This window comes from Tamandua tetradactyla, chromosome 19 (genome assembly GCF_023851605.1).
Source record: "Tamandua tetradactyla isolate mTamTet1 chromosome 19, mTamTet1.pri, whole genome shotgun sequence".
Taxonomy (NCBI): domain Eukaryota; kingdom Metazoa; phylum Chordata; class Mammalia; order Pilosa; family Myrmecophagidae; genus Tamandua; species Tamandua tetradactyla.
In genome coordinates, this window is record NC_135345.1 from 51161153 (window position 1) to 51185068 (window position 23916).

The 23916-nt window shown below is 35.6% G+C and overlaps 1 protein-coding gene across 6 annotated transcripts in view; it reads left to right on the plus strand.

Moving 5' to 3' along the window:
• SLAIN2 (SLAIN motif family member 2) overlaps positions 1 to 23916 on the plus strand; it is a 113052-nt gene that overhangs the window by 83435 nt on the left and 5701 nt on the right. For 4 of the 6 annotated variants that reach the window (XM_077136805.1, XM_077136804.1, XM_077136806.1 and 1 more), the window contains exon 7: positions 1704 to 1781. The exons of 1 other annotated variant lie outside the window; for it this stretch is intronic. In XM_077136805.1, coding sequence (XP_076992920.1) covers positions 1704 to 1781 — 78 coding nt within the window. Of the gene's footprint in view, positions 1 to 494; positions 600 to 1703; positions 1782 to 23916 lie in introns of those variants that run through there. One more of the 6 variants, XM_077136803.1, reaches the window with a different exon arrangement.

The following is a 23916-nucleotide window of genomic DNA, read 5'->3' on the forward strand; positions in this document are numbered from 1 at the left end:
GTCTTTACAATTGCTTTTCTCTCTGTCTAGAATGGTTTTCCCCCAGATATCGATATGGTTCACTTTCTCTCTTCCTTCAGATCTTCATGCAAATGTCATCTTTTCCAGAATGTCTTTCCTGATCACCCTAATTATAATTACACCTTAGATCTCCTTCTATTTCCTAACCATTTCTACTTAGCTTTCTCCTTAGCAGCTATCGCTGTCTCTTGAGCCTTTTACTTTGTTTGTCACTCCTTCCCTAAAATATTAGTTTCATAAGAGTAGGGACTATTTCTGTCTAGTTGGCTGCTGAATCCCTTGTGCCTAGAACAGTACCTGGAACAAAAGTGGATATTTAACTATTTTGAGTGTATGAATGAAAACAGGAATGAATGAAGAAAAATAAAAATGGATGTAAATACATATAGGAAGAAAATTGAGTGATAAAATAGCATCCTGTATTTCTGTAAGATAGTGATGAAATATAATGCATTATAAAATTGATTTTTTAGGTATGGAGAATTTTTTGTCAGTTTACCTGGCAGTATTTAATCAAATTGGAATAAAACATTATCCAGCCTCAGTAATGTTTGGAATGCTGTAAAATTTGAAATCAAGTAAGTTTGCTGCTTTAAAAAATGTTATTATCAGACAGCGAGGAAACTGAATAGTATTTTGAGTTTGATAGAAGAAAGCAACAGAGCAAGAGAGAAATTCTCCTTAATTCTGTCTTATGATATACCAAGTATCCCTTTATCACCTAATGATTTTGTAATGCCCTGGCCAGATTTATGGGGTGAAATCTCTATTTTGTTTGCATATAAATCCTAGGGGTGTATGAAATCTGACTTTCAAATCAATAAAATGACATTTTAGAGCCACTTTTAGGTGTGGGACTCAGTCCATTAGAGCCATGGTAAGCTTTAACTCTGGAGGTCCTTGGGCTAATACTTATATGCCAGTCTGGAGAGTTTCAGTGCAGTTTAAAGAAAGCTTAAAATTCCTCATTGATCACTTTGATAGGCAGATAGCTCTGCTTCCGCCAAATCTTCATCTCTTGCCAACACATACACTATCCACATACACCTACATGCATATGTGCACAACCCAGACATGGTGATACCTGTAGTCCGAGGTACAAGTTAGCTGTATTCTACAAGGCGGTATTGGAAAAATTGATGCTACTAGATTGTGACTCCTTGAGGACCTGCCTGGTTCTGATTTTCTTCTCCTTTTTGAGTATGGGGATTACTGTTTCATGTTAGGGCAATTCATCTAACAATAACTGCTTTGCCAAAATCTGCTTTTTGCATTGAACAAGAACTGCATTTATTTTATTCTATACTCTGTGGCTGTGTTCATCACTTTTACTTAATTAGCTTTGTATTTGTATTCTTTGCATTCTGTAGCATGTTTGCTGATGGTTTATTTTCTCTTTGATATTTTGATCGACTTGCATAGTGGAGATTTTATGACCTATAAGAAACTATTTTAAAAGTATGCACTTTCCACTAAGCTTTCCATCCCCTTTTGCTTCCAACTTAATGCACTAAGCATCACTTTAAAATTCCTCTGCTTCTACAATTCTCACATATTTGCACCTTATGGTTTCGGTTGCTTGATAAATTTTCAGGGTTGTCTTAGAATATTCAAGTTTACAGAAGCTATAGCCTGTATCTTGTCCTTCCAGGCAAATATTACAGTTCCTTATTTTTCAACAGCTTCGCAAAGGCTGAAAAATTTGCCTCGTACTTCCCTCAAAGCCAAACAGTTGCTTCAAACTTCATCTACAAAAAGAGGTAACTACAGCCTCTTACTAAGCTTAAAATGTTAGCAAATGGTCAGGTTAGTTAAGTCTTAAATCTGTTAGCTTATTAAGCCAGTGATGACTCTAGGGAACATTTTAGTCCTTTTTTAAAATAATGAAATAATGTGGATTCATTCTTTATTAGTTGGATAAATCCAGAAGAAACACTTTTTCTACAGAGGTATGTATCGGGTTGCTATTCTGAACGACGTAAAAGATATATAGCATTTAAAATCAGAGAAATTCTCATTTTTCTTACCAATCTAAAATCGAAGGTCATTGTTTTAACTTAATGTTAGGTGGACTAATATTTAAATGGCCCAAATGTTAGACATTCTGTATGATAGTGTTTACTCCTCTGTCTCTGATTTTTGGGGTTTACTTAACTATGGTATTAATGGGAACATTTTTACCTTAGAAGTTGACTGGAGTTAACATGTTGTGGTTATCAACTGATAATGTTTGGAATATTTATGAAATGGGAGTTTTGGTAAGAACTGAGCTTTGAATAAATACATGAAGGTCCAACATCAAATCTCTCCCATGCTGGTTGCAAGAGATTAGATGTATGGACAGCAAGAAAGAAATAGAATTGGAAGAAATACAGTGAGATTGGAAAGACTAGCAATAATAAGAATGAGTAGAAGCCTAAGAGGAAATATGACAGAATAAACATAGGCAATGTTTATGCTTTTCTGGACATTTGAGATTTCTCAGTAGCTTCAGGGCTCAATAAAAAGCAAAGATGTACATGAGTAATAAAGCATTACAGGAAATTGAGGAGTGGAGGTTTAAATTTGATTTGCTGAAAAGATGATTTGGTTAATATGGTTACAAAAGTACTGTAGCAAATATTTTAGCAAATTCATTAATAAATTTTAATAGTGATTTGTGGATTAAGTATAATTTAGGCAAAGTTTTAGATAATAGAATCTGAAGGTAAAAATATAGCCAAATAGAAAAGTAGGATGTATGAATGTTTTGAATATCAGAAGTTGACTCTGGGCCTCCAATAAAGGTAGCTTTGGGTGTCACTGTCAAAATAATAAACTGGATAGATTATGTTCTTTTGATGGAGAAGGAGGTAAGTTATTAGGGATCATTATAAGTAGGGGTCCTTAAAGGAATTATTCAGGGATGTTAGGCTTCTCCTTTGAGACTTCTGGAAATGTGAAGCAGATGAAAACAAATGAGCTTGAAAAGGTTGTGGTGTCTGAAACAGGGCAAGGAATTACTATGCCATGATAAAATAATAAAGAATTTTAAGTTTATATGAATTGTATTTGTTGTGTACCTCTCTAAGTTGCTTCATAAAGATTTTTTTGATTCAGGTAGACTTAAATAATATAAATTTTAACTTAAAGATTTTATGTTGCTCTGTTTAGATTAAGATCATAACTACTTCTGGTTGTGTTTTTTTTTTTTTTGGCCTGTAGAAAACACAGTGTTATTATTTTTGTGACCCTCAACCACGAAACTGCCTGCCCTCCATGATAAGATAACAGGAAAACCCAGTCTCAGAACTGTTAGTGAACTGGAATTCCTGGCATCTCTAGCTGTCTGTTGACTTAGTAAAGGGAGAAACTTAAGTGTGGTTAGCTTTGTTGTTACTTTGTTTTGTTTCATTTCGTTTAATTTCTTATTCAACTTCATCCAGATTCTGATATTTTCTGGTTGGTGTTGTGGTTTAGGGATGAAAGTTACACACCTTTTCTCAATAAGTTCTGGACTACTTGAGAAATAGACACCGGTATTAGATGGGAATTAAATATCAGTTTAATTACTGCTAAAGCTGAATTGGAGACTACTAATTGGATCCAAGGCCCAAAGAGTTTCTGATTCTCCCTCATTGTCTAGACTTAGGAAGAGAAGGGTTTTCATTTGCCCTGCAATTTTGTGGAGGCCTTTGTGAATCTCTGTTCTTGCAGTAGGGATATGAGGCAAACAGGAGAGAGGCCACATGCTAAAAGATACCTGTGGTATACTATCCAATAGAGAAACATGGATCAGTAGATGACAAACTGTCACATACATCAGTTCTCCCAGCTTGGGGAAGAGCCTAAAAGATTTTCTAGAAAGCTGTTGTACCTATTTTAAGGGTCATGTAAAAAGGAAGAAGATAGTTTCCTTAACAATTAGAAATCTGGTTACTTAAATTTTAATTGTGTTTAGTTGTTACTGGAGTTTGAAGATGGGAAGGGAAGGAAGAACTATGATTTCTGAAACAGAGATCTGCCATAGATATTTGGTGAATAAATACAGCCACAGAGACTTTGCTTAAGTCTAATTTAAGAAAAACTGATCTTGTTCCTCTTTGAGGTTTCATCTTGCAAGTTTTGCACCTCTTCACCTTGTCCCTCTCTTCAAGAAAAAGAATCCACTGTGTGTTCTTAAGGCTCATAATTTTAGAAAAAGATACTGTTCATTCCCAGTTGTTAGGAATTTAGTAAAGCAGGGTTAAAGAGGATAGATAGCTCAGCAAATCAGGGAAAGAAAATGGAGGATAGTTAGAAAAAGTGAACCCAGAAATCAGGACAATATAGAAGCAAACTTTTACTTAGAAGGAAAGAGGTAACTAAAGGGAAATTAGTGACGGTAATTGCCTAATATTTTAATTTGCTATATTTTGAGATACACAATACGAGAACATCAGTTGTTTATAGGGTGTCTTATTGATTTGAATTAAAAATACTTGTTCATAGTTCACAATTAAAAAAAATGTTCAAAATGCTCATTCATATCAGAATAACTCTCTGAAAATAGAGAACCCAGGAATTTTGTCATTACTCTGGATACAAACTTGAAAACTTGTGTTCTCTTTTCTATCAACTAATAAGTATTTATAGAATTTGTATCATAAACATATCCTTTCCTTTTTTCTTCTCTGTTCTAGCCAATCTTTACTTTCTCCTTTATTTGCAGTTGTATTTAAAGCTATCCTCTACCATATGCAGAGTTTCTAGATCCAATTAAAAAATTATTGGAGTTGCTCTGACTCCCATAACCTTGTTATATAAAACTAGGAGAATGAGAGAGGAGAGAGCAAAGGAACTGTACTAGTATCTCCCCCCAGTCACACAAATTTCTGTCTGATGCTATTTTTGAAATAATTTAACATAGGTTTTATTTATATTTATACTTGGTAAGGTTTTATGATTTTCCAAGATCCTTTTACCTCTTTAATTAAATCTTCATTTGATCTATTAGTTTCATTCGCTGAGAAAAGTCCTAGATCACATTTTTAAAAAATTTTTATTATTAAAAAAAATTACAAGAAACACAAACATACCCAACACATGCTCATTCCACTCTACACATATACTTAGCAATTCATAATATCATCACATAATTGCATATTCATCATGATCATTTCCCAGAACATTTGCATCAATTTAGAAAAAGAAATAAAAAGACAACAGAAAAATAAAATGAAAACAGAAAAAAAAATTTTACATACCATACCCCTTACCTCTCCCTTTCATTGATCACTAGCATTTCAAACTTAATTTATTTTAACATTTGTTCCCCTATTATTTATTTCTACTCATCTGTCGACAAGGTAGATAAAAGGAGCATCAGACACAAGGTTTTCACAATCACACAGTCACATTGTGAAAGCTATATCATTACACAATCATCATCAAGAAACACGGCTACTGGAACACAGCTCTACATTTTCAGGCGGTTCCCTCCAGCCTCTCCATTACATCTTGGATAACAAGGTGATATCTACTTAATGTGTAAGAATAACCTCCAGGATAACCTCTCGACTGTTTGGAATCTCTGAGCCATTGACACTTTTGTCTCATTTCACTCTTCCCCATTTTAGTCGAAAAGGTTTTCTCAATCCCTTGATGCTGGGTCTCAGCTCATTCTAGAGTTTTTCTCACTCCCTTGATGCTGAGTCTCAGCTCATTCTGGGATTTCTGTCCCATGCTGCCAGGAAGATCCACACCGCTGGAAGTCATGTCCCATGTAGACAGGGGAGGGTGGTGAGTTTGCTTGCTGTGTGGCTGGAGAGAGAGGCCACATCTGAGCAACAAAAGAGGTTCTCTTGGGGGTGACTCTTAGGCCTAATTTTAACTAGGCTTGACCTATCCCCTGTGAGGTTAAGTTTGATATGAACACACCCCAAGACTGGGGGAGCTCAGCCTATAGCTTTGGTTGTCCACACTGCTTGTGAGAATATCAAGAATTCAACTTGGGGAAGTTGAATTTTTCTTCATTCTCACCATTCCCCGAAGGGAACTTTGCATATACTTTTCCACTCACTGATCAAATCACTCTGGGATTCATCAGGGCATCACCTGGACAAACCAACAAAATCTCAGTCCTATACAAAGTTCCATGTCCTTAGGTGTTCAACCAACTATCTACATAAGTTATATTAGGAGATGCACTAGTCAAAATATAAATTTGTACCAAATATATATTTTTTGCTTTAGTCTTACACATAAGTTGAAATTTTAAAATATTAATTACCATCTATTTTCAGCACACTGCAGTAATGGCATTCTTTTGTTCTCCCTCATGCAAAAACATTTTTTAAATTTCTGCATTTAGTCACTATCATTATACACTCTATGCATTCCTAGATTACACCATCTCAATCTTTATCATCTATCTTTCTTTGTGATTTCATTTATGCCCCAGCCCTCCTCCCTCTATCATTCTCATATGCAACTTCATTCAGTGTTTTAACATACTTGTATTACAGTTAGGTGGTATTGTGCTGTCCATTTCTGAGTTTTTATGTTCAGTACTGTTGCACAATCTGTATCCCTTCATCTCCAATTACCCAGTATCTTCCCCTATTTCTATCTCCCGGTGGTCTCTGTTACCAACGAAATATTCCAAGTTTATTCACTAATGTCAGTTTATATCAGTGAGACCATACAGTATTTGTCCTTTTGTTTCTGGCTAATCACACTCAGCATAATGTCCTTAAGGTCCATTCATGTTGTTACATACGTCATAACTTTATTTTGTCTTAGAGCTGCATAATATTCCATCTTATGTATATGCCATAGTTTGTTTAGCCAACCTTCTGTTGATGGACATTTCGGCTGCTTCCATCTCTTGGTAATTATAAATAATGCTGCTATAAACATTGGTGTGCAAATTGCCCTGATGTTCTTTGAGACAGCATATAGATGGGTCCTGTTTTTTAATCCATTCTGCCAGACTATGTCTTTTGATTGGAGACTTTAATCCATTAACATTGTGTTATTACTGCATGGGTAGTACTTTCTTCTACTATTTTGCCTTCTGGGTTTTATATGTCATATCTAATTTTCCTTCTTTTTACCTTTACTCATAGTCTTCCTTTCTACACTCTTCTCTACATCTCTCTCTTCTGTCTTCATATCTGTCTCTAGTGCTCCCTTTAGTATTTCTTGCAGAGCTGGTCTCTTGGTCACAAAGTCTCTCAGTGATTTTTTTTTGTCTGAAAATGTTTTAATTTCTCCCTCATTTTTGAAGGACAGTTTTGCTGGATATAGAATTCTTGGTTGGCAGTTTTTCTCTTTTAATAATTTAAATATATCATCCCACTGTCTTCTTGCCTCCATCGTTTCTGCTGAGAAATCTACACATAGCCTTATTGGGATTCTCTTGTATGTGATGGATTGCTTTACTCTTACTGCTTTCAAGATTCTCTCTTTCTCTTTGACCTCTGACATTCTGATTAGTAAGTGTCTTGGAGTACATCTATTTGGATCTGTTCTCTTTGGAGTATGCTGCACTTCTTGGATCTGTAATTTTAAGTCTTTCATAAGAGTTGGGAAATTTTCAGTGATAATTTCCTCTATTAGTTTTTCTCCTCCTTTTCCCTTCTCTTCTCCTTTCAGATAACCACAACACGTATATTCATGCACTTCATATTGTCTTTCAATTCCCTGAGTCTCTACTCATATTTTTCCATTTTTTTCCCTGTATTTTCTTTTTCTTGTCGGATTTCAGATGTCCGTCCTCCAGTTCACTAATCCTATGTTCTGTCTCTTGAAATCTACCCTTGTAGGTTTCCATTGTTTTTTTCATCTCTTCTACCTTGCCTTTTTTCCCATAAGTTCTGTGATTTGCTTTTTCAGACTTCAGTTTTTTCTTTTTGTTCATTCCTTGCCCTCTTTATATCCTCCCTCAATTCATTGATTTGGTTTTTGATGAGGTTTTCCATGTCTGTTTGTACATTCTGAATTAATTGTTTCAGCTCCTGTATGCCATTTGAATTGTTGGTTTGTTTCTTTGACTGGGCCATACCTTCAATTTTCCTAGTGTGATTTGTTTTTTTTTTGCTGGCGTCTAGGCATTTAATTACCTTAATTAGTTTATTCTGGAGATTGCTTTCACTTCTTTTATCTAGGGTTTTCTTGCTGGATGAATCTGTTGTCTGTCTGTTCTTTGACATTCTGTTCAGCTTTATCTGGACCTCTTGCTTAAGTTTTGTTTAACAGAGGAGAATTTTTCAGTTCTTGTTTTCTTGGTTCTTGCCCTGCTTGTATGGTGCTTTTTTCCTCCCACCCTTAGGAGGGTCTGCTTAGGTATTATAGACCCCAGCCAGATTTTCCCAGACCAAACTGGCCTCCTGTCAGGAGGAAAGAGTCACCTGCGTTGGTTTTCCCTGATGGTGAGACCCAGCAGGTTGAAAGACTTTCCTGTGAAGTCTCTGGACTCTGTTTTTCTTATCCTGCCCAGTATGTGGTGCTTGTCTGCCTGCAGGTCCTACCAGCATAAGATGATGCGGTACTTTTAACTTTGGCAGACTCTCCCTGCTAGGGGTATGGTGGAGACAGAGGAGAGGTTGTAGGCTGGTTTTAATGGCTTCAAATTACCAAGCCCTGGGATCTGAATTCCTTGAAGGAGGGATTCCACCTGAGTTGGGCTTCACCTCTCCCCTGGGGAAGTCACAGGTTCCAGACAAGCTCTCAAAGCAGTTTTGTTTCTGCCTACGCCTGGGACAGTTCCAGCCTTAGAAGTCCTGCCAGTATATCCAATGGCAGTCAAGCCTTTGTAGAAACACAGCCACAGAAACCTCTGTTTCCTTCTTTTTTTTTTTTCTTTTTTCCCCTTTTTCCGTCAGCCCTGCCCCCTTGGTGCCCAGGGCAAAAATGAGCAACCTCTGCGTTGATCAGGTTCACCTAAGCTGGGGGCCTATTTTTAGTAGTTAGAATTTGTAAATTAATTCCACAATTGCGTTTGATTGTGCTCAGTCCCAGCTGGTGATAAAGTCTCTTTCCTTTCCCCTCAGGGAAGCAGCCAGTGGGGGAGGGGCATCAGCCACCGCAGCTTCGGGAACTCACAGTTCTGAGGGGGCTAGCAGCCGGTCCAACTGGTCCAGACTGGGGTACGCTGTGTGTCTGTCCAGTCACTGACATGGCCCCAGGAGCTGTTCTGTACTGTTTCTGGTTATTTAGTAGTTGCTCTGGAGGACGAACTAAAATGCACACATTGTTAAGCCACCATCTTGACCCGCAGATTTTTTTTCTTCTCTGAAATTTGTGTCCGCATTTTCCTGTTTAAATGTGGACTGCCTTTTTGAGTGTTAATTACAGCTGAAGTCTTTGGAGATAATTTCAAACTTATATGACAGTTTCAAAAATAATACAAATTCCATATACATATGTTAGAGAAATCCAACATACTCCCAGCCTACCGCCAGATACTCAGATCCATCAATTTTAACATTCTGCCACTTTTGCCATATTATTCTATCGTCTGTCTATTTATATCTATCTTCTTAACATTTAAGTTACACCCGTGTTTGTTGAACATATAGCCATTCCATGTGCATTTTCTGTGAACAGAGGTGTTCAATTATGCAATCACCTTAAGTGCAGTTATCAGGTTCAAGAAATTTTGATAGACATTTACAGTCTATATTTCATTTTTTTCTTATGTCCCAATAATGTCCTTTTGAGCCTTTCGCCTCCATTCTTAGATCTCATCCAGTTTCATGTATTGCATTTGTCATTATCTCTTTAGTTTCTCTCCATTATTTCTTTTTTTTTTTAATTGTGGAAATATATACTACATAAATCTTCTCATCCCAACTCCTCCCAAGGATACCATTCAGTGGGATTAATCATATTCGCAGTGTTGCAGTACCCTCTCCATTATCCATTACTAGAACTTTCCCTTCACCCCAAACAGACACCCTAAACTCATTTTGCTTTAACTTCCCATTGTTCCTGCCTTCCACTCCTGGTAGCTTGCACTCTACTTTCTGTCTCTACAAGTTTCATATTCTGTGACATTTTCTTTGCAGTTACCATGGGACATAAATTTAGCATCCTAAATCTATAATAATTCTGCTTGCTGTAATATCAATTTAACTTCTATAGTTAATTGATATTACATCATGTTCCTATACCCCTCTGAACCTATCCCTTTATGTATGTTTATAATTTAAACATTATAAGTCAAAACCACTGATTATCATGACATTTTATGCATTTGCATTCTAGATCCTATAGGAAGTAAAATGTGGCATACCAAAAATATGGTAGTACTGGTATTTATATTTACCCATGTCATTATCTTTACTGGAGGTCTTTATTTCTTCATGTGGCTTCAGTCAATTCTCTAGTTGTCCTTTCCTTTCAACTTGCAGAACTCTCTTTAGTGTTTCTTGTAGGACCAGTCTAGTGATAACAAAGTCTCTTAACATTTAGTTATTTGGGAATATTTTAATCCCTCCATCAGCATTGAAAGACGGTTTTGCCAGATACAGAATCTTGGTTGGCAATTTTTCTGCTTTTAGCACTTTAAATATGTCTTCCTACTGCCTTTTTCCCTCTGTGGTTTCTAATAAGAAGTTTGCATGTAATCTTATTGAGGCTTCTCTCTTGCAGCTTTCAGAATTCTCTCTTTGGCATTCACCAGTTTGATTATCACATGATGTGGTGTGGATCTATTTGGGTTTATCCTGTTAGGAGTTCACTGAGCATGTTGGATGTGTATATTCATATCTTTCATTAAATTTTGGAAATTTTCTGCTATTGTCTTTGAATATTTTCTCTGACCCTTTTCTTTCTTGGACACCCACAATGAATATTGGTATGCTTGATAGTGTCCCAAAGGTTCCTCAGGTTCTATTCACTTTCCTTCATTCTTTCTTATATCTGTTCCTCAGACTGGATGATTCAGTTGTCTTATCTTCAAGTTCACTGTTTTTTTTCTTCTACCACCTCCGATCTTTTATTGTTAAACTCTTCTAGGGAATTTTTCATTTTTGTTACTGTGGTTTCCAGCCCTGTGTGGTTCCTTTTCATAGTTTCTATTTCTCTTTTGATATCCTCTTTGTGTTCATCTATTGTTTTTCTAATTTCCATTAGTACTTTATCTTTTCCTTTAGCTCAGTGAGCATATTTAGGGCTTTTTTTTTTTTTTTTTAACTCTTTGTCTGGAATGCCCCAGATCTGATCCTCATTGATGGTTTCTAATGCTTTAATTTTCTCCTTTGCCTGGACCAACACTTCCTGTTTCTTTGTATGTTTTGTAATCTTTCATTGAAACCTGGGCATTTGATATTTTAGCATGTTGTCAGCTAGATTTTAGGCTCTAGAGATGTCTATTTCTTAAGCTTGCATCCAACTAGTATTATGACAGAGCTTTCCTTTAATACCAGGGGCTAACAAAAAAAAGAAGGTAAAAAAGAAAAAGACTTTTTACAGTCTTTGCAGATTGACCCATGTGAGTGCTCTCCTTCAAGACTTATAAATAAAATGAGTTTGGAAAATAGCTCCTTGCCAAAGTTTCTGTGCACGCCTCTTCTCTTTAGTGTACAAGTGTGGCTCTAGAAATTCCCCCATTTACACAGATCAAAATCAGTTTTTTCCTCATGGTCCCAGGCACTGCATTCTGTGCCCTACGTGCAGTAATCCCTTGCCCCAGGGAGCACAGCTTGGCTGTAGGAGTGTTCTGTAGGAGAGTTCTTGAGCCTTCTATATACAGGAGCAGTTCAGGAACAGTAAGTCCCTCAGGCCATCACCAGACAGATTGGGCCAAACATACATGCTCCCATTATGTGCAGCAGGTTATTCTGCTCCTTTTGGAACCAGAACCAGGGATCTGCATTGGAAGAGAACACCGGCTCAGCTCTGAGACAGCGACAGGATGGGTTAAGGGCCATTCAGGATACCACCATATCCTACCACTTTTAAGTTGTCTTTCTCTTGATTCAGCACTTGTTCTGTTACTGCAATCCTTTAACTGTTTTCTGGAGTATTCAGAATGATGTTTCTGCCATTTCTGTTGGTTATTCGAAGTTTCTATTATGGGATGGAACCCTGAATCATCTAATTCTGCCATCTTGATCCACAGACTCATTATATTTTTATTGCTCTCTGTTCCCAAGTTTACAGATAAGCCAAAATGCTGCTACCATTAGAGGAAAGTTTCTTTTACCATTTTCAAAACAATAGCTTAGTCCACCTCTATCATCTGTATAGTTTTCCCTTAACCCTTATATGCAGTAACCTTGTTGGAGTATTTATCTCCATATCTTGATGTTGGAGAACTTTTTGACTTGTTCTTTCATAAACTCTACTATATTTATCCAAGAATTTAAATTATAATAAATTCCCAATGAGTTCTCATTTATAGATCTGTGTTTTTAACTTTGTCATATTTAAACAGACTAGAAATTCAGAAAACCACATAGTACATAGTTTAATTAATTCTTATGTAACTACCACCTACCATTCCACCTCAGACAAACCTTCATATGCCTACTTCCAAACACTAACCATTTTTTGTCACCCTCCTCCAAAACCACTCTTCTGAAATTTTATAGGAATCACTTTCTTACTTTTCTTTATAGTTTTACCACCAAAGTTTTGAAACTATAATTTTGCCTTTCTAGTATAGTGTATGTTTTTGAGACTAAGTGTCTCTTAATTTATTCCTTTCCTCCATTTCATTGATAGTTTTCTCTCCTTATATGTTTGTTTGAAGGAAACATCGTATTGCTTGTCCTCCTGAGGTTCTGCCAATCTGGATTTTGCTAATCACTTCCCTTGGTGTCATTCAGCAGGTTTCTGTTCTGTGTTTCCTATAAATTGGTAGTTGAGTCTAGAAGCTTAATTAGATTCAATTCTTATTTTTAGCAAATTATTTCTTAGGTGGTTGAGCTTCTTCATGAGAAAACATGTAAAAGTGGGTTTGCCTTTTTTCTGTGATATATCAATGATATACTATTTATGCTTAATGCCTAGATCCTAATTAAGTTCTGTGGAATTAGATACAGTAATTCTAAGATTGTTTTTAAAATTAAGTTATTTGTATAAAGAGAAACCTAACCTTCCCTTATTGTTTGAACACCCGGTTGTACAGCTTCTTTGGCGATTTCAGAAGTAATGCTTGTTTTCTCCCTTTACCAGTTTTCAAAATAAAGAAACTACTGCCAGTTTAAATGTCATTATCTCACTGATCATTGAAAATCATTATTTCAGTACTTTGGTGGTAAAACTATAAGTTGTCTGAAGCGCAGTCTGTAGTTGACTCATCAGGAAGGAGTAATGGGGACAATATTCATTCCCTCAATATTTGCACATTATTGATAGCTTGTCTGTAATTTTTATACTTAAAAGTCTTTGGCTAGCATATAAAATATTTGGGTCACATTTTCTTCCCTTGAGTATCTTAAATATATCACTCCATTTTGTTCTAGAATAAGGAATTGTTTTTTACAGTCATTTAGTCTTTTATCTGGATGTCCAAAGAATTGCTTTCTTTTTATTAAAAGGCCTATACTTTAAATTTCAGAAATATTTTTTAAATTATGATTTTTAGTATTCTGTCTTCACTTTGTTGTTTTTTTATGAAGACTTCTATTGTATACATGTTGGATGCTCTTTGCCTGTCTTCTGTATGTGTGGCCTTCCCTTGAATCCTTTTCATCTCTTTCTTCATATATTTTTGGTTCTTTAAAAATTTATCACCTCTTTTCTTAAAGTATTATGTGTTGTGTACAGTGTCACTTGTGTTCCTTCTTTCTTAGACTTCATTTTTAAATAACTCATTTTATGTCTTAATTTTTTCTGAGTTCATTTGCTTGTTTCTGAGTATCCCATTCTAATTTTGTGATGTTCTTTCAAATCTTGAATCATTTTCTTAAATGTTTTTAGAATTTGAAATATGTGATTATAATTTTCATCTTTTTTTGTGTACGTATGGTAGTTTTTATTCTGCTCCTTATTCTCTTTTTCCCTTATAGTAAATTTACATGGGATTTAACCTTAGTCCTTTTCTACTGCTCCCTTTTCCATGAGATTGGTTTTTATGAATATTTAGAATTAAGGCTTGAGTTAAGATAGATTTGTAAAATGTTATACCTCTAGAACTCTCTGTTATTTTTGGCCCGTGTTTAAAAAGTGACTACTTACTTTGAAATTTTTTGCTTTTTTAAATTTGCCCTTTTCTAAAAGTGTAGAACTTAGCGTTTTTAGTATATTCACAGAGTTGAACAACCATCACCACTATCTAATTTTAGAGCATTTTCATCAACCAAAAGGGAATCCCATACCCATTAACAGTTACTCCCCCTTCTTCCTTTCTTCCGGTCCCTGACAGCCACTAATCTACTTTCTGTCTCTATAGATTTGCCTAAGCTGGGCATTTCATATAAATGGAATCATACAATATGTGACTTTTCTGTGACTAACTTCTTTCACTTATGAGCATAATGTGTTTTCAAGGTTCATCATATTGTAGCATTATTCAGTACTTTGATCCTTTCTAATACCAAGTAATATTCCAATGTTAGATATATCAGATTTTGTTTAACTATTTATTCATTGATAGATATTTGGGTTGTTTGTGGTTTGGGATATTATGAATAATGCTGGTATGAACACTCATGTACAAAGTTTTGCATGGACATGTTTTCATTCTCTTGAATAAACACCTAGTAGTATGTTTATATGGTCTATATGCTAGGTCATATGGTAGCTCTGTCTCTCACATTCTGAGGATCTGCTAAACTGGTTTCCAAAGTGGCTATACTATTTTACACCACCAGCAATGTATGAAGGTTGTAATTTCTCCACATCCTCACCAGTATTGCTGTTGTCTTTTATTTTAGCCATCCTAGTAAAGTGGTGTGACGTGGAATCTTATTGTGGCTTTAATTTGCATTTCCCTAATAATGTTGAGCATGTTTTCATGTGCTTATTGTCCATTTGTATATCTTCTTTAGAAAATGTCTATTAAAATTCTTTGCCCAGATTTTAACTGTTATTTTTATTTGATTATTTCTAGCAGTTACAAATATAATAATGCTTTAGAGTCATATCTTGTAAAACCTAAGTAGAATAATAGGCCAACAAATAACAGTAAACTTTATAAGTCTAGTTGAAAATTAAAGGGCTGAAAACAACATTTTAATTTCTCTCCCAAGAGATGTACCTTTTTTGGTTCCCCTTAGAGAGTACCATTATGGGAATCGGGATTCCTAGGTTCAAGTTCTGACTTCCTGTTTATTTGCTCATTTGACCTCTGTGGTAGTGGCTGTTTTAATTATCTGTACAATGAGAGGGATAGAGTTGATAGTCACTAATAACTCTGTTAAATAGGATTCTTTATTTTTTAATTTCATAATGAGAGAATTATATCTAATTTATCTCTGTGATCTTTAGCAACCAGAACTAAGTACTAAGTCCTTATCATTGATATTGCAAAGACCATTGAATAACTGGGATAACAGTCTTTAACATGGTAAGGGATAGTTGACAAAGTATTTTTGTCTTTGTTCTTCATTTGTTAAATAATTGGATGACAAATGTGTTTTAATGAAAACCCCCCCATCATGTTGGTCAATAGTTGTTAATGTGTATACTTTTATTGCTGAATTATAAATTTGTTGGGGGTTCACATTTTTATTTTTTTAATTACGTAATTAATGGAATTTGTAGTTTGAAGGACATAACACTGAGGACAACCATTTGGAGTATCTAACTTTTATATTGCTTGTCTATAAAATATTTCATATTTAGTTAATATTTGGCAAGCTAAAAATAGTATAACATTTACTCAGCTTCTCTAATTCAGGGTTACATGCCTATCTGAATAACATAAATCTTAATTAGAAAACAAATTTAGCATTTTTGTTACATTCTTACTAAAAAACAAACACGAGTATTTAAAAAAATGGATTATCATATCACTACCATTTCATTTTAGAGATGACCTAACCTAGACACCAAGGTTAGTGTTTTTAGTCATATGTCAGTTTTATAAATAGCATTCTTACTCAGAACATGTAATGTTCCTTCATTTTAACCCTTTATTCAAAGGATTATAGATATACTCAGTGTCCAAAAAGAGTAAGAAGAATTATAGTAAAAAGTAATTCTAACCTGTCAAAATTAATTTAGGTAGTAGAGCTTAACTTTCTATAGAACTGTATATAAATTAATTTAAAAGGCAGCCTAGGAAATTGTCCTGAGTGCCATTGTTAAACAGAAATATTTCAAGAGAATTCAGCAAGAACTGGCAGAAAGGAGACATATTCCTTAGTTAAAGAAGGCATGGTATGACATACCTTATAATTCATTGAATATTTTACATTTTATCAACAGCTTATACACACATTACTCATTTGCTCTTCACAGCTAACCCATGAGATTTGTTGAGCAGATGTTATCCCCATTTTAAGATAAGGAAATTGAGATTAAGAGATTAAGAGATTTATATGAAAGGAAATAATACAAAGAGATCCTTTGGACCTCTTACCCAGTTTTACCCATGGTAATGTCTTGCAAAACTATAGTACAGTATCACGGCCAGCATGTAGAGATTAATAGAGTCAAGACAGAACATCTGCATCACCTCAAGGATACCTTTTATCATCATATTCATTTCTACCTTCCCCAACCCCCCACAAAACCCCTGGCAACCACTAATCTGTGCTATATTTCTCTAATTTTAGCATTTTAAAAATTATAAATGGAGTCATATAGTATTTACCTATTTTATTGTCTTTTTTCATTTAGCATAATTTAGCATAATTCTCTGGAGATTCATCCAGGCCATCGTGTGCACCGGTAGTTCATTTCATTTTATTGCTGAGTAGTGTTCCTTGGTATGAATGGTTGACAGTTTATTTACCCACTGACACATTGAAGAACATCTAGGTTTTTCTAGTTTTTTTTTTGTTTTTTTTTTTATTCAGAGAAGTTTGGGGTTTACAAAACAATCATGTTTAAATACCGAATTCCCATATACCATTCTTTTATTAGCACTGTGCTTTGGGGTGGTATATTTGTTACAATTAATGAAAGCACATTTTTATAATGGTTCTATATTAACTATACTCCATGGTTTAACTTGGGGTTCACTATTTGTATAGTCCTTGGATTTTTAAAATTTTTCATTCTGTTATCACATATACAACCTAACATTTCCCCCTTTAATCACATTCATATATATATTTTAATGCTGTTCATTATGTTCACAATGTTGTGCTACCATCAGCACCACCCATTACCAAAATTTCCATCGTTCCAGATAGGAACCCTGTGCATTTTAAGCCCTGACTTCCCATTTCCTATCCCTATTCCTGGTAACCTATATTCTTAAGTCTGATTTTATGAGTTTGCTTACTCTAATTATTCATATCATGACATCAGGCAATATTTGTTCTTTTATATCTGGCTTATTTCACTCAACATGATGTCTTCAAGGTTCATCCATATTGTCACATATATCAGAACTTCATTCCTTTCCTAGGCTCTCTAACACACCTTAAACTAAAAAGGGGATATCTCTATAATATGTAAGAATAACTTCCAGGATAACCTCTCGACTCTGTTTGAAATCTCTTTAGCCACTGACACTTTATTTTGCCTCATTTCTCTCTTCCCTCTTTGGGTCGGGGTTTTCTCAGTCCCTTGAGGCTGTGTCCCATCTCATTATAGGATTTATGTCCCACCTTGCCAGGGAGGTTTATACCCCTGGGAGGCATGTCCCATGTAGAGAGGCGGAAGGCAGTGAGTTTGCTTGCCGTGTTGGTTGAGAGAGAGGCCACATCAGAGCAACAAAAGAGGTTCTCTAGGGGTGACTCTTAGGCCTAATTTTAAGTAGATTAGCCTGTTCTTTGTGGGGATAAATTTCATATGAACAAACCCCATTTGAGGGCTCAGCCTATGGATTTGATTGTCCCCGCTGCTTGTGAGAAATTCAGGAATTCTCAAAATGGAGAAGTTGAATTTTCCCCCTTTCTTACCATTCCCCAAGGGGACTTAGCATATTTATTCACAAATTCAGATCACTCTGGGATTTACTGGCGCATCACACTGGACAAACCTATAAAATCTCATGCCCTGTTCAAGGTTCTGTGTACTTTTGGTGTTCAATTAACCTGTCCATATAAGTTATATTAGGAAAAGCACTTATCAGAATATAAATTTTATACCAAATAAACTTTTTTCTGGATATTAACTTTTTTTTCGAATACCAAAAAACACAAAGAAAATACAAACATTCCTATTTTGATCGTTCCATTCTACATATATAATCAGTAATTCACAATATCATCACATAGTTTCTTGGAACATTTGCATCTATCCAGAAAAAGAAGTAAAATGAAAACAGAAAAAAAAAATTATACATACCATACCCCTTACCCCTTCCTTTCATTGATCACTAGCATTTCAAACTAAGTTTATTTTAACATTTGTTCCCCCTATTATTTATTTTTATTCCATATGTTCTACTCGTCTGTTGACAAGGTAGATAAAAGCATCAGACACAAGGTTTTCACAATCACACAGTCACATCGTGAAAGCTATATCATTATTCAGTCATCATCAACATGGCTACTGGAACACAGCTCTACATTTTCAGGCAGTTCCCTCCAGCCTCTCCATTACATCTTGAATAACAAGGTGATATCTACTTAATGCATAAGAATAACCTCCCGGATAACCTCTCGACTCTGTTTGGAATCTCTCAGCCATTGACACTTTGTCTCATTTCATTCTTTCCCCTTTTGGTGGAGAAGGTTTTCTCAATCCCTTGATGCTGAGTCTCAGCTCATTCTAGGGGTTTTCTCAATCCCTCAATGCTGAGTCTCAGCTCATTCTAGGATTTCTGTCCCACGTTGCCAGGAAGGTCCGCACCCCTGGGAGTCATGTCCCACGTAGACGGGGAGGGTGGTGAGTTGGCTAGTTGTGTTGGCTGGAGAGAGAGGCCACATCTGAGCAACAAAAGAGGCTCTCTTGGGGGTGACTCTTAGGCGTAATATTAAGTAGGCTTGACCTATCCTTTGTGGGGTTAAGTTTCATATGAACAAACCCCAAGACTGGGAGCTCAGCCTATAGCTTTGGTTGTCCACACTGCTTGTGAGAATATCAAGAATTCAACTTGGGGAAGTTGAATTTCTCCTTATTCTTACCATTCCCCGAAGGGGGCTTTGCAAATACTTTTCCACTTATTGATCAAATCACTCTGGGATTCATCGGGGCATCACTCTGGACAAACCAACAAAATCTCATGTCCTACCCAAGGTTCCAAGTACTTACGGTGTTCAATCAAGCTATCTACATAAGTTATATTAGGAAGTGTACTACTCAAAATATAAATTTTGCACCAAATAAACATTTTTTGCTTTAGTCTCACACATAAGTTGAAATTTTAAAATATTAATTACTATTTTCAGCACCCTGCAGTAATGACATTCCTTTGTTCTTCCTCATACAAAAACATTTTTAAAATTTGTACGTTTAGTCACTATTATTATACACTCTAGGCATTCTTAGATTATACCATCTCAGTCTTTATCGTCTATCTTTCTTTGTGATTTCATTTATGCCCCAGCCCTCCTCCCTCTATCATTCTCACATTCAGCTTCATTCAGTGTTTTAACATACTTGTATTACAGTTAGGTAGTATTGCACTGTCCATTTCTGAGTTTTTATGTTCAGTCCTGTTGCACAATCTGTATCCCTTCAACTCTAATTTCCCAATATCTTACCCAATTTCTATCTCCTGATGGTCTCTGTTACCAACGAAATATTCCAAGTTTATTCACTAATGTCAGTTCATATCAGTGAGACCATACAGTATTTGTCCTTTTGCTTTTGGCTAATGTCACTCAGCATAATGTCCTCAAGGCCCAACCGTGTTGTTACATACTTCATAACTTTATTCTGTCTTACAACTGCGTAATATTCCATTGTATGTATATTCTACAGTTTGTTTAGCCACTTGTCTATTGATGGACATTTTGTTTCCATCTCTTCACAATTGTAAATAATGCTGCTATAAACATTGGTGTGCAAATGTCCGTTTGTGTCCTTGCCCTTACGTCCTTTGAGTAGGTAGAATTGCCAGGTCATATGGCAATTCTATATTCAGCCTTTTGAGGAACTGTCAAACTGCCTTCCACAGTGGTTGCACCATTTGACATTCGCACCAGCAGTGGATAAGTGTGCCTCTTTGTCCATATCCTCTCCAGCACTTGTCATTTTCTGTTTTATCGATAATGGCCATTCTGGTGGGTGTGAGATGATACCTCATTGTAGTTTTGATTTGCATTTCTCTAATGGCCAGGGACGTTGAGCATCTCTTCATGTGCCTTTTGGCCATTTGTATTTCCTCTTCTGAGAAGTGTCTGTTCAAGTCTTTTCCCATTTTGTAATTGGATTGACTGTCTTTTTGTTGTTGAGCTGAACAATCTCTTTATAAATTCTGCATACTAGACCTTTATCTGATATATCGTTTCCAAATATTGTCCCCCATTGTGTAGGCTGTCTTTTTACTTTCTTGATGAAGTTCTTTGATGCGCAAAAGTGTTTAATTCTGAGGAGTTCCCATCTATTTATTTATTTCTTCAGTGCTCTTGCTTTGGGTGTAAGGTCTATAAAACCGCCTCCAAGTATAAGATTTATAAGATATTTCCCTACATTTTCTTCTAACAGTTTTATGGTCTTAGACCTTATGTTTAGGCCTTTGATCCACCAAATTAACATTTTTTGCTTTAGTCTCACACAGAAGTTGAAGTTTTAAAAATATGAATGACCATCTATTTTCAATACCCTGCAATATTGACATTCCTTTGTTGTCCCTTATGCAAAAAAATTTTTTAATTTGCACTTAGTCACAATCATTGTACACTCTAGGCATTTCTAGATTATACCATCTCAGTCTTTACTATCTGTCTTTCAGAAGGTAGCTTTTTAAACTTTATACCCAAAGAAAGCGTAAGCAGCAAGAGAAAAAATAGATAAATGGGAACTCCTCAAAATCAAATGCTTTTGTGACTCATAAGACTGTCCAATGAAGAGGCAGCCAACTCAGTGGTAGAAAATATTTGGAAACCACACTGGATAAAGGTTTGATATCCTCTGTACGTAAAGAAATCATACAACTCAAATACAAATGTAAAATGGTCTAAAGATATGAATCAGCATTTTTCTGAGGAGCCAGTACATATGGCTAAAAAGCATATGAAGAGATGTTCATCTCCATTAGCTATGAGGGAAATGCAAATCTAGAGTATAATGAGATATTACCTCACACTTATAAGAATGGCTGCTATTAAACAGAGAACTACAAATGTTGGAGAGGATGTGGAGAAATTGGAACATTTATTTACTGCTGGTGGGAATTATAATGGTACAGCCACTATGAAAGACAGTTTGATAGTTCCTTAGAAAACTAAATATCAATTTGCCCTATGATCTGGCAATACTACTACTCAGTATATACCCAGAAGACCTGAAAGCAGTGACACAAACAGGCATTGAAAAAAAGAAAATCAGCTTTTTTGAGATGGAATTTTAAGTGTATATTTCAACAAAAGTATGCGTTTATGTAGCCACCATTACAGCAAAGTCATTGAACATTTCCATCATCCCTAAGTTTCATGTACGCCTTCTCAGTCCTCCCAGTCCAACACTGATTTGCTTTCTGTTCCCATAGGTTAGATTTGCCTTTTCTAGAATTTCATATAGATGGAATTCCACAATATGTATGTACTGTTTTGCATCTGGCACTTAACCTCATTCAGCATAATCTTTGAGATTCATCATTTTTATGTTTATCAGTAGTTTACCTTTTGTTGTTGCAAATTTTAGTATACTCTTTTATGGAGAACCACAGTTTGTTTATCCATTCACTTGCTGATGAGCATTTTAAGTTGTGTACAGTTTGGGCTATTAAGAGTGAAGTTGCATTGTGCTTTCATTGGGTGAATATATACTTTCATTTTTCTTGTTGGTAGAACTGCTAAATGTTTTGAGAAATGTATGATTAACTTTATAGGAAACTGCCAAACTATTTTTCAAAGAGATCATACCGTTTTATATTCTCACCAGCAATTTATGAGGGTTTCCCCTTTGTTGCACATCCTCAACAACATTTGGTATTATCAGTCTTTTAAATTTTATCTATTCTGATAGATGTGAAGTAGCATATTCTGGTTTTAATATGCATTTTCCTGATGATTAATAATGTTGAACATCTTCATTTTATTTCCCATTCATGTATCTTCTTTTGTGATGTAGCCATTGAAAACTTTGCCCATTTTTGTATTGGTTTGTGTTACTGAGTTGAGCTCCTTATGTACCTGAATTAAAGTCTGTCATCATCAGATATATGTTTTGCAAATATTTCCTCCTAGTCTATGGCTTTCTTTTTCATTTTCTTAATTGCTTTAGCTGTTAATTTGATAAGGTCTAATTTATAACTTTTTTCTTTTATGGTTAAAGCCCTTTGATACCTAAGAAATCTTTGCCTAACACAAGTCATGAAGATTTTATCCTGTTTCCTTCTAGATACTTTATAGGTTTAGATTTTGCATTTAATTCCAATTGTTCCAGTACAGTTTGTTTTTTAAAAGTTTGAAAGTCAGATAGTGTATATCCTTCAAACTTTGTGCTTTTTCAAATTTGTGTTGCCTGTTTTAAGGTCCCTTGATTTCCACATGAATTTTTAAATCAGCTGTCAGTATTTACCAATTAAAAAGAAACCCTGCTGAGATTTTAATTGGGATTTGATGGAATGTGTAGATAAATTTGGGGGACTTTTGGTTTACCTTTATATCCTTGGGCAATTTATAACCATTTTTTTTAAAGTCCTTGCCTAATTCAGTCATCCTTGTCATTTCTAGATCTGTTTCTGTTGATTAATTTTCCTCCTGGTTTTGGTTATCATTTTCTTGCTTTTTTATGTGTGCCTGGTATAAAATTATGGTATTTTACATTTTTCTGTGCTGCATTTCATTATCTTCTTTTAAACAGTGTTGACTCTGTTCTGGAAAGCAGTTATGTTATTATGGATCAAACAGTTATGTTTGAGCGGGGATCAGTAGTTTTTTTCTAAAAGGGCCAGGGAGTAAATATTTTAGATTTGTGGACCATATCGTCTGTTGCATCTAGGCTGTTCTGCCTTAACAGCAGTTACAGAAAATATGTAAATGAGTGGATGTTGCTATCTTTCAATAAAATTTTTATTTACAGAAACAGTCATCTGGCCCATGGATAGGAGTTTGCTCTCCCCTGCTTTATAGACTTATAAATTTATATCTCCCAGTCCTGTGTGAGTTTTGGAAAAGCTTACAGTGATCCAACCTCCTTTGTCCAGTGTCATGGAGCTTCATTCTTATGCACAGCTCAGTATTCAGCCTAAAACTTAGGCAGACACAGCTCAGTATTCAGCCCAAAACTTAGGCAGACATCTAAGCTAAGTTCTATGTGGGCAGCTGCCTCCTCTGAAGTACTCTGCCCCTCAAGTTCGTTGCCTCAGCCCCCCACAAATTCAGATTTTTGTCTGCTCAGCAAGATCACTGTGATCTGCTTGGAATCCCCCTCCCTACTATATAGTTCAAAAAGTTTCTCAAAACTTTTTCAGGCAGGCCACGGTGGCTCAGCAGGCAAGAATGCTTGCCTGCAATGCCAGAGGACCCAGGTTCGATTCCCTGTGGCTCCCCATGTGAAAAAAAAAAAAAAGCTTTTTCAAAAAGTTTTCAAAAAAGAGGGAGACAGTGATCATACTTATTTTCTTTCTCTCAGCGATTACCATTCTGTACTGCCTGTTGTTCAGTACTTGAAGACTTGTTTTATATATTTTGTCCTGTTTTATAGGTGTTTTACACCAGGGGGTAAGTCCCTTTCCACTTTAAACATCAT